Here is an 18,626-nt window from a genome sequence, read left to right as displayed (position 1 = left end):
AAAATCTTTTTTGGCCTAACACTCTATATGGGACTCACCCCCAAAAAATGAACTTAATGCATACTGGTCTACACACCCAATGCATCACATAGCCCTACATTCTGCAATGATGTCCAGGACAAGATATAAAATGATCATGAGATTTCTACATTTATATATTCTGGCTATTTTTAAAGCTAATAGGCATGCTATTGTCAAAAAAGGACATGGGGAGCTGGGCACTGATAGAAATTAAAAAAAAAAATCCTGTACAGTGGGTAGAGGGTCTTTTCATGTGGCTTTGAAGGCAACATTAACAATAAACAAATTCTTTAAATAACATGTTTGGAGGATGCCTTAAAGCTGCACATGGTACTATGGAACAGAACAATTTTCATGTGACAGCACACAGTAACAGCACATATTTGGCCATGGAATGTATGATTTTCTAATTCCAGGTGTTTTACTAAAAGTATTAATAGACTGCAAATACACAGAAGTAAAAAATATTGGCCAGCGGGACAATTCTAAATAGCAAGGCTAGGCCAAATGTACTAGCAACAAAGAAGAGCTCAGTCTGGGGCTTTAATAAAAGAATAAAGATACAACAGAGGCTGCAGCAGTGTAAAATTGGCCAGCAGCAGTACTATTTAAATAGCAAGGCAATGCCCAGTTTATTACAAAGAGCACAGTCTAGGACTTCCCTTTAAGAACTAAGATACTGCAGAGGATACAATGTAATGTAATGTAATGTAATGTAAAATTGGCCAGTGGCAGGGCAGATGTAATCAAGGAGAATGGGCCTTGATAGTAACTTTTTTTACTATGGGGATAGGGGATGTAGTAAATATGGGTGGTCTTAGTTTAGTTTTTTTCCTTGTCCTCGTTCAAAGGATGCAGCAGCATGCTGAAAACAAAAGGCAGCTACCAGAACAGATTGGCAGCAAAAATAATGCTGTGCTTTGAGCACCACAAACTTAAAAAAGACCCTATCAACATAAAATGAAATCCAAATAACCATAAAAGATAAAAAAAAACCTCAAAATACCATCCCTTAAACAAAAGCCCATTTTTTGTAGCAACAAAAAATTGTTTAGGCCCTATTAATTTACAATAAAAACCATTTCATCCGCAAAATAATGACAGCCCCCAAAATAATATTACTGAAACAAAATATTTATCCTCAGCTATATGATAAAAAAATAAACAAAACAATATATCCAAAATAATGAAGTAATAATGAAAACTCAAATACTGCCCCCCACAACAAAAGCCCCTTTTAATACCAAAAATACACCACAAAATTAAATTAAATACAAATAATATTTAAAAAAAAGGCATCATCAAAAAGGCGTTGATCGCCCAAAGAGCTAGCAATCAGAATTAAAGTACAGTTTCCCAACTGACCCAAATATTTTCTTTGCAGTTTGTTAGTGCTGCCTTTCTTTTTCCTGCAACAGCTTCCAATACACTGACACTATGGCTGCTCTGTGCCCACCCTTTAACAGTGAGTGGACTGGCACATAACAAAGACCTCATTATTGGCCCCTTAAGCCAACTGACCTAAGCTGAAAGGCCCTTGCAGTGTATTACAATGAATTTGTGCATGCAAATTCCTGCAGTTTGGCGGGTCATTGAACAGTCAAGGGGCCACCTTGAACCCACAATTGACCAGAGCTTGAACCTCACCCTTATATACAGCATAGCATACAGTCTAGGCTGTGTAATGAAAGGTAAAACATACAGAGCACAATGATCCACTGTATGTCAAACACAAAACAGTGGACATTGTACAGAGGTTTGCACTATGTAACTTAGCAGAGTGCAGCAGTCCAGTTTACATAATACAAGCCATATGAAGTATGCAGCATACAGCATAGTTTCTACAGTGCAACGGTCCAGAGTATGGAACATGCAGCACAATATACATAGTACAATGGTTTACAGTTTGTAACATAAAGCATGGTATATAGAGGGTAAAATTCCTTAGACATTGGTATTTATGCTCATTATGAATAAATCACACCTGTTTTACCGTGTCTATTGAGCAAGACCTACTTTTAATAAACATGCCACATCAACCCTCCCTGTTTGTTTTTTCTTGGAACAAATCTAACAACTCTTATGAAAAGGTCACAGCGTGAGCAATAGTTTAATATGACAGTATTTAGTTTACAACTTAAAAATATTCTGACACCTTTATAGACATAACTTTTGTTGTTTATTTTTGCAGCATTTTATTTTTTTATATGTACTATTTCTTCAAGGTGGCTCTCATTGAAATGAACAAGCCAGGCTGCTTCACCAGCCAGCTGGAAAGTCACTGCATGCATACTGCTAATCTAATCTTAATCAAGTTCATGCAAATATAGGAAAATGTTAAATGTGCCTGTACTGAGAGCTGCTGCTCTGTACAAATGACTATAAATGACTGTGCTCAACCTTCTTCTTCCTGGCACATAAGGCTGGCCAGATGTACAGTACCTTAATTTAGCATGAAACATATGACATTGTTGATTGTTTTAACATACAGCAGCGTGGGCAAAGCTTTTACTGTCTTTACAGAGAGTGATAGCTAACTTCACTTTTATACCCAAAAGTGATACATTTAGTTTTATATAAAAATGTAGTAAAATGATAAAGTAACCCATGAAAATTAGAGATGATGAATTAAATGATACATTTTAAAGATGAACTATAGTTTATTTTGTTAAAGGAGAACTATGGGGTCAGGGCTTTTCCCCATAGTCCTCCTTAGGGTAATGGGGGGACACAAACTAACGTCCTCCCGTTACCCTAAGCTCAGTATACCACCAGCTACGGCTGGTGGTATACCGGCTCACGGTATACTGAGACGCCGCAGCCGGAGCGGATCCCGACATCGATGCTGAGATCCGCCCAGCTGCATGAGTGACAGGGGAGGGGAATCCAGCCCCTCCCCTGTCACGGGGGAGAGCCGTGACAGGATCGAGAGGTGAGCGAACGCCGGTATATGTTCGCTCACCTCCCGATCTACTGAGCCGACCTGTGACAGTCTCATTGTCACAGGTTGGCTAGAACTATGAGGTGAGTGAGAAGCACTCACCTCATAGTTCTCCTTTAACCATTCTTTTTCATTCTTTTTTACAGAAACCTTTTTTTATTTATTGTTTTATTTACAGAAACCTGTGCTAAGAAAAATACAGGGGCTGAAATGTCTGCCCTTCCTCTTAAAATGCTAATTGACTGGCTTTCTGCAACATCAATGACTTTCTGACCTGGAACAAGCATAAAGCAAACAAAGTCAGAGTAAAGTCATAACTTTCTGATTTACATGCAGTACTTGTTCTAAATCAGTGGCTCAGAAAGTACTGAAGCCTTTGAATAAGCATGGCATCCATGAAACTTGTATATTTAATATAAGATGTCACAAATAACAGTACAGACTTCTTCTACATAGCTACAAGCAGATATAAGCCTAGCACTAAGCCCAAGTGCCTGTATTGCAAGTATTCAAATCCCAAGCTTGAGTAGGCAGTAAAGACATTGGCATATATGTCAGTTAAAGGGACATAATTACTTTGGCTAGTCAGCTATCCAGTGCTCCTCCATAGCTCCTTTCACTGTTGCAGTCACAGCCAAAATACCCGGTGCCATCTGGTGTCAGAAGTCTGAAGAAACAGTGATGTCAAGCCCTCCATCAGGTGGCAGTGCTCTGGATTAGAAATTCCCCACTTAGCCCTATCACTGCTTGTGAGGAGGTCACATGCTCCCCCATGCTGGAATTATCAGGTATTTTGCAGTGGTAGCTACAGAAGGAGTGGCAGGGAAGCACCGGAGAGGTGTGTATAAAGTGGTTGGGGTAGCTTTTAACAGACAATGCAACCTTGCCTTGAATGGAGTTTAGTACAAAGAGAGGATTGGTTTAGCACCAGGAAGTAAGTTGCTGGCTGGATCACCAGTTGGAAACAAAGAAAAAAAGCCAAAATAATGTAGCACCCCCTGACCTCTAGAAGCATATTGGTGAACTTCTGAGGCAGGGTGGGCTAACATTTCAACTCAGGGATGAGTCCTTTGCTTGTTTGTGGGACATCTCGAACAATACAGAACTCCAGACTCAGGCTCAGGTGACTACTTTTGTTCCCCATGGTTCCTGTGTGTGTTGTAAAGTAGCCACCGCTCCAAGCTTGCACCCATGATAGACCACAATCTCACATGTAGTTTACTAATTCGCATTGAGATTGTAGTCCATCAGTGTGTGAGTGAACTTGGAGAGGGTTGCTATTTGTCAACAATCTGAGGATCTACAGCTGAGTGATGCACATATCAGTTACATTTTTTCTGTGTTTAGTGTCTTTTTAACATAGCTATGCTAAATTTATTTAGCCATGAAACCTATGCCACAGAGCTAATTTTATAGTAGGATAGTGAAATCAAAGTTGAGAGAATTTTACTTCCCCGAGGTACCCAGAACCATGAGGGAAAGGGGCTTTCAAGACACTCAATCTATCCATTCAAATTATTGTCATTTAAACACAATTGTATTAAATAGACAGCGAAAAGTTAGTTAAAAATAGCCATCTTAAAAGAAATGTACAATTTGTATAACAAATTCATTCTTTCAATAATATACAATCAATATCCACATAGTTCAAATGTACCTAGAACACTATAGACATATCAATGAACAACTTCAGATCTAAAATCAATTTGTCTGTTTGTCAACCTTGTATATACAAAACAAAACAACCTTTTGTAGTGGATATGGTATAGGAGATCATTTTCCCCGAGGGGGCCGTGAACAGGTGCACAAACAAACGGGCCGAAACACCCCAAACACCAAGGGATCTATATACATACATGCATGGTCGCTAGTGGTTCCATGCAGACCTGCTATTTACTCCCCCCTCCAGTTTGAATATATGTCAGTAAATATCAGAGTTCCAAATAACCACTTCAAAATTCTTCCCAGAACAAGCCCTATACTAGTACATCCATAATCCAGGGGCATAAAAGGGCTGATATCTGTGCATACTAATGGTGAAAGTATATAAACCCTCTGGCCTAATTATATTCACCATTAGTATGCACAGATATCAGCCCTTTCATGCCCCTGGTTTATGGATGTACTAGTATAGGGCTTGATCTGGGAAGGATTTTGAAGTAGTTATTTGTGACCACTAGCAACCATGCATGTATCTATGTGGATGTGTACTAGATATTTTTTCATTTCTTTCTTTCTTTTTTTTCTTTCTTTCTCCAGCTCCCTTGGTGTTTGGGGTGTTCCAGCCCGTTTTTTCGTGCACCTGTCCATGGTCCTATCGGGGCAAACAATCTCCTATACCATATCCACAACAAAAGGTTTTTGGTTAGTATATACAAGGTTGACAAACAAACAAATTGATTTTAGATCTGAACTTGTTATTCATTGCTATGTCTATAGTGCTCTGGGTATTGAAATCTTCAATAGGAAGATTTGCCACAAAATGGCAAAAAATGTTGAGGATCCGGGAAAAAGAACAAACTTATGGACATTTGAACTATGTGGATATTGATTGTATATCATCAAAATAATTAATTTGCTATACCTATGTGGGCTTATGGACAGATTGTACATTTCTTTTAAGATGGCTATTTTAAACTAACTTTTAGCTGTGTATTTGATAAAATCATGTTTTAATGACGATACTTTGAGTGGATAGATCGAGTGTCTTGAAAGCCCCTTTCTCCCATGGCTCTGGGTACCTGGGGGAAGTAAAAATCTCCCAACTTTGATTTCACAATATATTTGGGGTGTATTACTTGTATCTATAAATACCACAACGCCCACACTTTTTTCTTGTTCTATAGTAGGATAGACTGAGACACACTTCAACATTCTGGAAGAAACTCCGGCCTAATTATTAAGTAAAATAAATACCTACCTGAAATTCTGTCCTGAATAAGTGCCTTGGGGTAGTCCTCTTCAAAACTCTGCACCTAGAATATACAAAATCGGGAGAGGTTCATTGCCAGAGTGGTATGCACATATATACTGTACATGTTGTAAGCTAAGGTTATTATATTTCTAGAAGGGAAACTATACAGGGAAAAGTACATCACTGTTCTTGCTGATCTTTTAAAAATGCTAGTAACCTGGCTGGCTTTAAATCCAATACCTTCTGCATGCCTCCCAACTTTTGTGAGATGGGAAAAAGATACATATAAAGCAACAAGTATGTATGCAAAGGTTATGCTCCTGCTATACCTCCATTAATGTGGACCATGGGGATAAATGTGCAATAAATGATTAGTTTAACCCAAAACTGTTTTTAGTACCATCATTATTTTTCCTTTATTATGGGTTTTCAAAATAACAAATAATGTAAAGGCTAGATAAAAGGTTTAGTACAGTAAAACACTTTTGATAGTTAAATAGTAATTTTTTAATAGAGATTTATACATTAGACCAAAAAGAGGGACAACTGAGGAAGAAAGAGAGACAGAGGGACAATCCCTCCAAATGAGGGACAGTTGGGAGCTATGCTTTCTGAGTCATTGACCTGAAACAAATATACACCCTGTATAGTTAGACTGAAGTTGAAACCTATTATTACATATTTATTCCAGGTTGTTGACTTAATATTAAAGCCTTTGTTCAGTAACATCCTGTTATAGAGTAAGAATTATCTGTCCTGTCTCCCAATTGTACTCCTGCCTTGTCATCCTGTCATGCAGGCTTCCAAAGGAGACTACAAGTCTCTATTTCAACACACATCCCACACGCATTTGTCAACTGTTGTCACCATATGAAAACCTGGCATACATGCAGAAAGTGTCTGCAAAGATACTGTAGGAGATAAGCGGCACAAGGGATGAAAAAAAGTAAAAGCAAGTATTTTATTTTAAAAAGGCAATTGTTTAGAATACATAATTCTTTAGCAAACCTCTGTTATCCATCTAGGGTTTAGAGCTACTTTTAAAGTGGAATTTAACTCACCTACCCTCTCTATCTCACCAGCACTGAATCCTCTCCCATGCTTCTTCTAGGGGCAAGGTCTTCAGCTGTCTTGAGTGGCCAATGAGTGATGAATGAATTCCCACACATATGCAAAGGAGTTCATTCGTCCCAGCACAGTGGTAGGGTAGGAATGAATACTGCATGTGTAGCTAAGTGTACACTCTGAAAACGTTTGCCAACAGGCAGGTGAGCCTAGCCATACCACGTCTCTTCTGCAATAAAGTGCCTGCCTGCTTGCAATTTTCTTTATTCTTTTAACTTTAGTTTCACTTTAAAGGCAAACTTAACAAAGCAGTACTTATAGAACAAAAGCACGCAGTAATTGTAGAAAAAATCCCTCTAAAAACTGTTTATGGTGATCTCTTGCCTTTAACTACTGGAACTCATAAAGGAGATACATTTTTTGTTCCATACTGTTCCTGTTACAGAAACCAAATGCAAATTCTTTCAATGTTTTGCTTTCCTGTTTTTAATCTGTGCTGTTAATCAGCAGGTTGCAATGAAGAGGATGGGCAGAATCACAGAATGTGTGTGGATGTCCCACTGCAAGCAAAGCAGGTAAAAGTGTTAATTAGTTGTTTTCTGTGACTTCAACAGCTCCTCGCTTCAAAACATAAACTGATTTTTTCTAAAGTTTGGTAAAAAATTTATATATTCTGATACAATGAAAGTGGAACAGGAACAAGTGGGGTTCCATGTTAGCAGTGGAACAAGAATTTAAGTGAACCTCTGGGGTAAACAAACTTGGAAAGTTGGCTGTTAGTCATGTTTATTCCCCCAAACCCACTGTGATCTGTTATGCAATTACTGACCACAGCTTACTTGCTTGAGTTCTTATCCAAATCACCCCATCCTTCACAGCTTCCTGTAGACCAGTGAGGCTATCCATCAAACTTGGTGACCAATAGAAAATAGGGGATTGCTGGAAGGAAGCTAACCAGGGATCAACAACAAAATCTCTGGTTTGTATTCACATGATAGAAGACCCCAGAATTTGGGGATGAATTAGATTTACTTTTTTAGAGATCGCAGATTCTAGTTTTTAAGATGAAGCCTTTATTCTTGTACATGATATCTGCATCTGTTAGTCGTATATGTGTTACATGTCTTTTTCTGTAGACTCTATCATTCTGTAAAAGTGCTGCTTCTTCAACTTGATCTGATTTGATGCACTTGAGTCAGCCGAATACCTGATATGCAGTTTACTGCCTAAGAATAGCTTAAGTTTAAAATGAAGATCAGCAGCTAATAGCCCTTAGGCAATCCAACAGGCTGATACAAACCTAGGTTTACAAAGACAAACCAAGCATCTGCTAAGTGCGATTTCTATTTGTAGCACCTATTATATTTTATCGACTGTAAACTAGTAAAGTGACTTAAAGCAATCAAATACTTTGGTTTTTTTAATTTTCCCTAAGGAACTGCCCCTTTAATGGATCAAAACTTCAAGCAGATGGTTATGTGTATACACAATGTTTTTAACAATGTGAGAATCAAGTACAGCTTGTGGACTAACAAAAATTGCTTAATTTACGGCAAACCTTTCATGGCAAATGGAAGGTCTGTTTTTGCCAGCCACCTGACCCCCTCCCCCCCAACACATATGACTTAAACATTTTTAAACAACCCCCCACCCCCCAAAAAAAATTACTTCAACCTCCAACAGTGTTGAGGGAATAAAACTAGGTATAAAACTATACTAACAAGGGGAGGTGATAATAGATGTGGTGATTTCACAATTATATGTTATACCATGAGCATAGCAACAAAAAATAGAGTGGTCCAGATTCCAGATATTCCAGAGTGGTCCAGATAGAGGTTCCAGATGTATTGATCAGCCACAGAAGCAGTGTGAGCACAAAGCTGACTGACTTTCCTTCAAACTGGGAAAAGTTCAGCACTGCTATCAGCTCAGTACCAGCAGAAACCAATGGGACCCTGATATATACTTCTACAGTATGTAGAAGTCTTCTCAGATGTGATCTGCATGGAAGACTTGTGACCAAAAAGCCATCCTTGTGAGGTGGAAACAAAGCCAGATGACTTAACTTTGAGTAACAACACAATGGCTCGGATGCAGGGCCCATTCATACCATCCAGTGTGTTCATTGCACAGTCTCCATGGGATGAACAAGCTGAATCGCATAAGCAAAGCCTCTCTGGTTTCTGGGGTGGGAGGGTGTGTGGTGGTGCCAATCAAAATGGGCAGCAGGTGTTAGTTGAGTCAGAATATGAAACAGTTGACTTTAACATAGTAGTTTGTTGGCCAAAAGCACTGCAAAACTGTCTTATGAGAATAGTAGATGGATGAACGTCTGCATTCCTAAGTGAAAGAAAAAAGTAAACATTAAGGATTTAAATCTTAAAAATTCTTTCAAGTACCTTGACTATTTACAGAAATTTATCTTATTTGTATATTATTTAGCTGTAGATCCTCAAATCATCTCTGAATTGGTGCGGACCTTCTGGAGGGTGGCCACTGTTGTTCCCCATGGTCCCTGTGTGTGTTGTAAAGTAGCCACCGCTCCAAGTTCACTGACATGATGCACTGCAAACTAATTTGCACTGAGATTGTACTCTACCATGGGAGAGAGCTTGGTGCAGTGGCTACTTTACAACACACACAGGGACCATGGGGAACAAAAGTAGCAAGTAGGAAGCAAATATAAAGTATATTTAATTCCTAAGTTTTGTGTCACTTTAAGGAAAAGTGCAGATCGATTTTTATTTAACATGCAGTACCATCTGTGAAACATCTGATTGATCTTAACTTTACTCTATAGCATAAGATGACCCTAAACACAGAGCCAAAATGATAAAAGATGATCTGCAGTAAAAAGAACAAGGAATTGTGCAACAGATTGTATGGTCCTGATCTCAACATCATCTAAATAGCCTGTGATCACTTGCACAGACTAAAGTAAGAGTATGGGGGGGAGGGGTGTTAACTGAAAATGTAAGTATATTGGTTTTACAATAGGTAAAGAAACATAAACATGGTCAAAGATCTCATGAAGACTAGTTTTATGGCAGGTGTCCTTTAATTTACAAGACTAATTAATGTCTTGAAATGTATTCGTAGCTAGTACCATATTTGTAAATGGTACCTGCCCAAGTAGTTATTAGTATTATGTTATTATTATGTGTTTTCTACAATAATAAAACACGTTTTCTTTACCTTAACAACTTAGATAAGGAACAAGGGAATGATGTTGGGCAGTCGGAGGACTAAAATCTGATATCACTTGAAAAGTCACTTTGGCATGCCCTAAATGCCATCACGACCTAAGTCTGGCCCTTTTTTTGTTTTATTCCTATGTCATCCCTCTTTCTTTTTCACTGAATTGTTTTTGTCTCTCTGTCTAGGTATTTCACTTCGCTTTTCACATGTGTTTATTCTCTCCTCTAGTTTGTCTTGTTTCCTTCCCTTAGAGTTCTCCCCTCTCTACATATTTTGTGAAAATATAGTTTCAGAAACTGCCCTCTGTGGCCACCACATTAACCATTTCACATTTCACATAGAACTATTTCACAAAACCACTTCTATTTTACATAGAAGTGGTTTTGAGTCTAGACATTAAGTTCTATTGCAGAGTATAGGTTGGTGGCCAGACCTGGTTTTGTAGCTCTCCTCCAGCTGTGTCAATTTACCCCATACTGGCATCATATGTCCATTACAATGTGGTGTGAGAAGGTAAGCATTTAATTCAAGCATTGCAATTTAAGGTAGGGACTAGCCAGGGAGGTATCACTTTGATGCAATTGTGCAGCTAGAACATGCATTATAACATATGAGAATCAAAAATCCATGTTTCTATCCATGGTTTTCATCCAAAGTTAAAAATTCTTGAAACTAAAACTGCTGATATATCATCAAAAGATAGCTTACCTCTTCCATTTCAAATGAATCTGGTGGTTGGAGTCTGTTTTGGGTAGATGCTTGTCTGAATGTTTTAGAAAGGACTTTAGAGCCTCTTAATGTTCTGATTTTGGCAGACATTTCAGGAAGGCTGTATTGTTTTACAGGTGCAGACAGTGAACATAGCTGGGCTTCAGGCCTTGAGGGACTGACATTTGCATTGTCTGTGGTTGGAAGTTGTTCTTTTGATAAAACCTCTGCATTTCCCTGATCTGTACTGTGCCTTCTCTTTCTGAAAATGTTTACATTTGCTGTATCTTTTAATGGCTCACGTTGGTCTTGGTTCTCAGTTAGTTCATCACTATCCACACAAGGGCCTGGATTCTCATCAACTATTTTCACTTGTCTGGAAAATTTCCAAAGAAGCTGTCGTATCCGCTTTCGTTTTTCCTGAGTTAGTGTAGATTTTTTAACATTCTTATTTTCACCGTTTTGAATGAAGTGAACATCTTTCAGCAAAGATGAAAATGCGCTTGTTACTTGCTCTAGAACTTCCAGCTGACGGAATCGACCTAGAAAATGAAAATACTGTATGTTTAAAGTGAAATTATTTGATTAGGTTTTCCCTTTGGCCAAGACCTGGATCTTCCCCTTGGGGCTCCAGCCTGTATGGGGATGACCTGGGGCAGCTTTGGGTACACACACCTCCTTGCCTTACATGCATTGCTGTTATTGTATTCCCCTACCCACTCTTGAATATTACATGTGGTATTTAGCAGTTCCTATCACCCCTTATTTATTACATGACCAAGTTGTGTCACGTTTTCTTTATCTGTGTTTTTTTGTGTTATGCTGCAATTCGATTTGCATTTTCATTCTTAAAACCAAAAAACATTTTTGTAAAAGAAATTATTTGCTTAGCTGCTGTGTTAAAAACACTTTTTTGTTTAGAATTTTTCTAAAGGTGAGGTTTAGTCCTTTTATTAATTCTAATATATACATGTAGTAAAGATTCACTTTATATAAATACTATTATCAATATGCATTTATATTTGAAAAGCGTTTTTTCTATGTATTGGGCAATTATATATACAGTATATTGGGGCAACGTCACAATGTGTTATATCGTTCCTAAGCGCCAAAGAATAATGGTTGTCATCAGGTCTCCACCACAGTATCGAAGCTCAGCACCAGGTGGCAGTTCTTCACGAGTCAGAGACCCACTGATAATCTAAATACGATAAAAGCACAGAAGAGCGCCTTCTCTGGTGCAATATTACTTTTATTGTGAATACAAAATAAGGATAACCATACCCACAAATGTGTGCGAACAAAAAGCCTCATTCATTCATGAGGCTTTCTGTTCACATAATTTTGTGAGTATGGCTATTCTTATTTTTTATTCACAATGAAAGTATATTATTATTATTATTATTATTATAAAGTATATTAGAGCAGCCATATATGTATGGCCCTGTTTTACTGCTACTATTCTCAATGCAAATCTTTGAGTCGACTAATTTAAAACTATAGCATTTTGCGTGGAAGATACTTTTCGGGTTCATATACTAAAAGCAAAGAGGCTGTTCACTTGGCAAGGGATTTGTTTACTTTGCAAGGGACTGGGTAATCGTCGCAATGTAAATTTTCACCATATTCACTAAGCCAAGGAAAATTCCCTCACTAAATGAAAATTCCCTTGCTGAGTGAACAGCCTATTTGCTTTTAGTAAATCAACCCCTTCTCAAAAGATATTGAGAAACATTTCCCAAGAGAAACATCAAGGCCCCCATTGTTAGTTGTCTGCTTGACCTGCTGACATTCAAGCTTCAGTACTTTAAGTCATTAACCCAGAGTAGTCACAAATGCAGACCCATTATGCAGAAAATGACTTTACTGATATGCAAACTTGTTGTGGGTTAGTGACTTAGAAAGTATTGAAGCAAGAAAGCATAATAGCCAGACAAATAGCAACTAGCATTTTAAGAAGGAAGTAAAAATGGCAGCCCCTATATTTCTTTAATGAAATGCTTACCTTGAGAAGGGAGGATGAATAATTGCAAATTGTCTGCTCCCTCCAGTGGCTAAACTACAAATCTGTATATTTTATTCCATAAAGAATAAAACATCAAGCATTTAATAATGTGAAACTCACATAAAAAAATCACATACATGGTAAACAAGCAATAATATCTCAAAATATGACTAAAAATGAACTATGCTTTTTGTTAAAAAAAAATCAAAAGAAGCACAAAAGTTTAATTTCCCTCGTCCTCTGTTGTGATGAAGTGGCTTATCATTTTTCCCCCTCTCTGTTTTCCCTCCCCCAACTTCCCCATCACAATCAACAACACTACGATCAACCACTCCCATCAAGCCAGGGTACTTGGTTTTTACTTCTTCCAATAACTCAATCTAAACAATTATTTCCTTTGTATCATCTGACCCTCCTACTAGATTGTAATCTCTCATGAGCAGTGCCCTCCTAACCCTATTGTACTGAAACTGTATTGTATTGTAAATTGTATTATAACTGTACTGTCTCCTCCATTTTGTAAAGCGCTGAGCAAATTGTTGGCGCTATATAAATCCTGTATAATAATAATAATAATAATACTCTCTAGAAAAATCTGAATTCAGTATTTTCTATTACTTATCTCTTTACCAATATATATTGCATTAGTGTTGTGTTTCTATAAATTAACTGTGTTTACCTAGGCAGACATATTTTGATGTGCAGAAGTTACATCATCAGCTAACTCCCAATGAGCACTGCAAAAAAGACCCTAGATCTGAAAGATAGGGAGGCTGGAAGAGGGGAGGAGCCCGGACCTTGCATTACTGTAGAGAGCTAACACTTGTACATTATGGTAAGTGCTACCCAGCCACATACCCCCCCACACCCCCCACACACACACAAAATTGATGTACATAGGAACTAATTGTTTTACAGGCAAACACGATTTAAAATTCTGGTCAGTTATTCTTGTGATTCACACAGCTCTGCCACACTGCATAGCCAAGAGTTTCACTTCAGTATTTCCTGGTTCTGACTTTCTGGATCAACTCATTGCTGTTTGGAAAAAACAGATTATTATATTCTATTGTCCAATTAAAAGCTGGAAGCAGAAAGGCGACTAAAAAAAAAAGGAAAAAAGGAAATAGATGTGTCACCTTCTAGCTAAGCAGTGTGCCAGTTGTGTGCCGATCACAAAATTGGCTGACTAGAATGTACTTGAAATATTTAGCTCTGTGCCTGGAGTTCCACCTTAACATCTATTTACCGGAAAACATCTGTATACATATATTTACCATAAAATGGCTAGATTTCTAGACTTCTGCACTCGAGTGTTAGGGTCACTTTAAAAATATATATATATATATTTTCTTTTTTGGAGTAAAATAAGCATCTAAGCCCATTTTTTATTGCATTTCTCAGGTTTTTAAAATTTGCTAAATATATTACAGAAAATATGTAGATAAAATATGTATAAATACCATGCATACAATTTTGATTTTATTTTCACAAATCATTTTCCAGCAGGACTTGGCACCTGCCCACACTGCCAAAAGCACCAAAACCTGGTTCAACGAGCATGGGATTACTGAAGCATCCTGGTCTTCCATAACACCTCAGCAGTGCCACAGGCTGATAGCTTCCATGCCAAGCCGCATTGAGGCAGCAATTGCTGCAAAAGGGGCCCAAACCAAGTACTGAGTACATATGCATGCTTATACTTTTCAGAGGTCCGATATTGTTCTATGTACAATCCTTGTTTTATTGATTGCATGTAATATTCTAATTTTCTGAGATTGTGGATTTGGGGTTTTCATGAGCTGTAAGCCATAATCATCACAATTATGACAAATCATGGCTTGAACTATCTTGCTTTGCATGTTGAGTCTATCTCATATATTAGTTTCACCTTTTAAGTTGCATTAGTGAAATAAATTAACTTTTGCACGATATTCTAATTATTCGAGTTTCACCTGTATATAAATAGCATGTTTTACTGTAATTATAACAAGTAAATATATCCTAAAATACAGACCACATAAATTAGGGTGTTCAATCTCCATCCTTCGTTTTTGGGCATCTAAGAAGACACGGGTGTTAATTCCTTTTGCTGCAGAAGGTGCCATGATAAAGCGGGTGGGAATTTTCGTACAGATGTCTGGTTCATCAATGCCAAATCCCAGATCTATTAGAAGTTCAGCTGGGTCTGCCTCACACAGTTTAAGCACTTCCGTGACACTGTGAGACAAAAAGTAAAATAAAATGTAAATGAGTATACTAATATACATAAGTGAAATGCATACTGCTTTTCTCCGTAGCATCTGTTATGCTGAAAACTAATTTTGCTGAATGCTGTCAATTTGCTGTCAGGAGTATGTAAATGTATGAATATTTTTAGAATTACAATTTTATGCAGGGTGTACATTAGTGTCCCTGAGCCCTGATATGGTAATCATAACATAAGCATGTAGTGAGACCTAATCATTACTTATCACATCAGAAACTCTGATGCCTTTACTGTGCAGAGGACGCATCAGATGACATCTGATCAGAAGTCGCTGGAAAACCATACAAACATGAACAAATACATCGAGGCTGTCAGATATACCTGAGCAAAACATTGTGGCTCTCATTTTGGACACATCAAGACTAGGATCAGGAACTGTCTGGTGGCAACTGTAATATCTGCTGTTGCCCTTGCAAAAATACAGTACAAGTAAGGATAATGTACTTAGCAGTTGTCATGATTGGTTTTGCATCCCTTGAGTCCTATTGCCTCTTTGTATTTACTACTGTAAACCATTTTAATCTAATGTAAAAGTTCCCCCTTGATACTCTTGTCAGTCCACCTAGCAAGCCTGCATTTCCCTCTGTACTTATTAATTTCCAGCCTTTCTGAGGAATTAGTGCTAACAAAGTTCTTAGTCCTGCACATCATTGTTCACTAGCTATTTACAGGTATAGACCCAAGGGTATAGTCATTGTAAGATAGGGATTAGAAGGTATTCTGTTAACTCTGAATCTATGCATATTTCTTAAACCTATGATCCATCATACATTGTTATAGTTGAACTCTGGGCAAAATCAAAAACTACATATCATGCAGTCTGTCACTGCCAGTAGACTTGTTAATTAAAGCCTTACTCCAACTAACACTTTTTTTTGCAGTTAAAGCATTGGGTTCGTATTTAATACAGCTTGGCCTGTAAATGTGGGATGATAAATATGTGTGTGTGTATATATATATATATATACACATATATACCCGCACACGCATATATACACATTTGAAATGAAACAAGTATTTATTCAATGACATTACTGGCTTAACCATATACAGTTATAGAATTTGGTATAGTGAGCCTTTCATACTACATAGCATTGGACAACCGTAGCTTTCTAAATACTACCCATACAAAAGCCCTATACATATATCTTTACTTTTTATACCTCCACAATTATCTAGATCCACGTATGCAGGCCGCTGATATCATACCTATTTAGCATCAATTTACAAAGCTGCATGAGGTATTTTACATTTTATGAAAGCCTCTATTGCTCATCAATCAGTTTTTTTTTTTATCTCAAGAGTCGTTATATTATAACCAACTTGGACTCCTTTTCCTGTTCTCCTCAATAGACAGTTCATAGAAACTCACTGTAATCACCAGCCAGAAGCTAGAGAAATTATTAGCAACAAAAATACAGTACCCATGGCACATTAGATTTTTGCAATCAATCTGTAGGGTCAATTTACATCTCTGTCATTGATGAAGGCCAGCTGCAGCTGTACTTCTGGCACCCTGTGGGGCTTAGTAACTTACTTATGTAAGTAAAAAATCAATTACGGATTCAAAGTTGACCTTTACCCCTTTCACTAAAAAATCACATCATCCTGCAGCTATGCATGCTGATATAAAATCATATTACATTTATTAGTTAACCAAACTTGTTTTTCATTTACATACAAATAGAGTTCATCTACTTCCTGGTCCACTTTTCGCACAAATGATGCACAAATTATGTAATGGTGCATCCTGGGAAGGTTACATCAGCAGAGCATTGCTGGGAAATCTTGTTTGTGATCTCAGGAAAAGGCATTTTCCTCCCCTGAGATGATGTGCATGGTCACATGTCCTAGTAACATGTACCAGAGTTCCAGGAAGTAAAGGGCGATCTAGTAATCTGCCCTTAGTTAACATGGCCACTATCAGAAGACTGGGAAAGAAAAGAGAAATAAGGTATGCAAAGAATACAAAGCCTGCAATTATCTAGAAGTATCTGTTTGTAGATTGTCATTACTAAACATGTCTAAAAGTGTCTTTGTTGTTATTTTAAAGATATGGGTAAAGATATGGGTATTTTTTAATGAATCTAAGCAAATATTAAAAGGTTTTTCAAACTGTAAAAAACACTGTGCCTGGATTTGGTCTTTAAAATTCCAGAGTAATAATTCCTTTACAAAGCTTTGATGAATCATACATATAAAGATATTGTTGGTTTTGTTTGACATACAGCTTTTATTAATAATATTAAAACTATGTATTCAATACTTTCTGCTTTCTTCTACTTTTTACTGTTAAAGTGTTCTACAACCAACCTTGTAGGAGGATTGAATGTAGCATGTTTTGCATTTCCATCCCATTTGGCTGCAGGAGGTGTTTCCATGTATGTATGTAGAGAGCTGGACAAGGGAAATACACAAAATGATATTACTGTATCAACTCAACATTGTAATAATTCAGCATGACAATTCCATTCAATTTGGCTAAGTTTCCTTCTTAAATTAGAGAGAGAAATAGAAAATTGGAAGATAAAAAAAAACAATACGTTGGCTGCAACCCACATCATCTTACTTTGGAAAACAAAATATGGTAGCATATTGTAGGTGCAAGAATAAAGGTGTTAGGTGTTAGCAAATGCTAATTATACTGTAAATGAGACAGAAGGTATTCTGTTTTATGACAGATGGTGAATCAGCTGCTAACCTTCAGGGAACACAGCTTCTTCAGCCATGACTTTCAAAATATATTATTTCTGAAATAATGTGTTCCTTTTTGAGCAATGTACAGCAGAGATCAAACTGCCTAGGTGGTTACATTGCAGAATAGAGAATACATTGTTGATTAAGCAACTCTTAACCTGCTTTGGTTAGTAACTGGGCATTGCTTAGAGAAAACTCTGAAAATTATTTTCTAAAGATTGGGCTTGGAAAGTGACAAAACAGTTAATTGCATATCTATAAAAAAGAGGCAACTTGTGTGTGTTTAATGAGCTATCTAGAGTTTCTGTTCATTAATCAGTCACGAAAGCCAGCACTTGTAATACAAACAATGGGTATGTATCAGCTTTTAAGTAAGCCATTACAAATATGTTCCAGCCCTTTATGTTTGTCTTTTAAACTATTCCTGGGAAATAATTTTCCTATGTCTTCAATTTAGTTACAGATAGTGACGTCTTTGGGAGTTTTGTATGGTCAGATTATTGTTTGGTTGAATGTAGCTCTAAGCTAAGATTAGCAGAACTCCATTTTTGTTTTATTCAGTGATGGAATGTCTAGCTAAGGAAGCTTCTCGTGACCCTGCTACTTCAGTTTAAAGAGAAAGTGTTTTCAGTGAGCACAAAGTGAGTGCACATTTGAGTTATTGCAGTGTTTAACCCTTTCATGCCCATACATCATTGATGCTTAGATTTCCAGGTCAAATGGTCACAGCATCAGCATGTGTCGGTAGAATTGGCAATAATTCTGTGACTGAGTCCATACAAGGCTTTTATTTGGTACATTTGGTATA

The 18,626-nt window shown here is 37.3% G+C and overlaps 1 protein-coding gene across 1 annotated transcript in view; it reads right to left on the bottom strand.

Annotated features, from left to right (window-relative positions):
* Nucleotides 1-17,502, bottom strand: part of CCDC129 (coiled-coil domain containing 129) — a 37,712-nt gene extending 20,210 nt beyond the window's left edge. The window contains exons 1-4 of the mRNA XM_018565263.1: nucleotides 17,435-17,502; nucleotides 14,870-15,072; nucleotides 10,848-11,389; nucleotides 5,883-5,937 (exon numbers count right to left, since the gene is read on the bottom strand). Coding sequence (XP_018420765.1) covers nucleotides 5,883-5,937; nucleotides 10,848-11,389; nucleotides 14,870-15,072; nucleotides 17,435-17,502 — 868 coding nt within the window. The remainder of the gene's footprint in view (nucleotides 1-5,882; nucleotides 5,938-10,847; nucleotides 11,390-14,869; nucleotides 15,073-17,434) is intronic.
* Between the last annotated feature and the right edge of the window lie 1,124 nt (nucleotides 17,503-18,626).

This window comes from Nanorana parkeri, unplaced genomic scaffold (genome assembly GCF_000935625.1).
Source record: "Nanorana parkeri isolate BGI_ZX_2015 unplaced genomic scaffold, ASM93562v1 scaffold826, whole genome shotgun sequence".
Lineage (NCBI taxonomy): Eukaryota > Metazoa > Chordata > Amphibia > Anura > Dicroglossidae > Nanorana > Nanorana parkeri.
The sequence above is the reverse complement of the archived record's forward strand: the minus strand, read 5'-3'. Positions and strand labels throughout refer to the sequence as shown.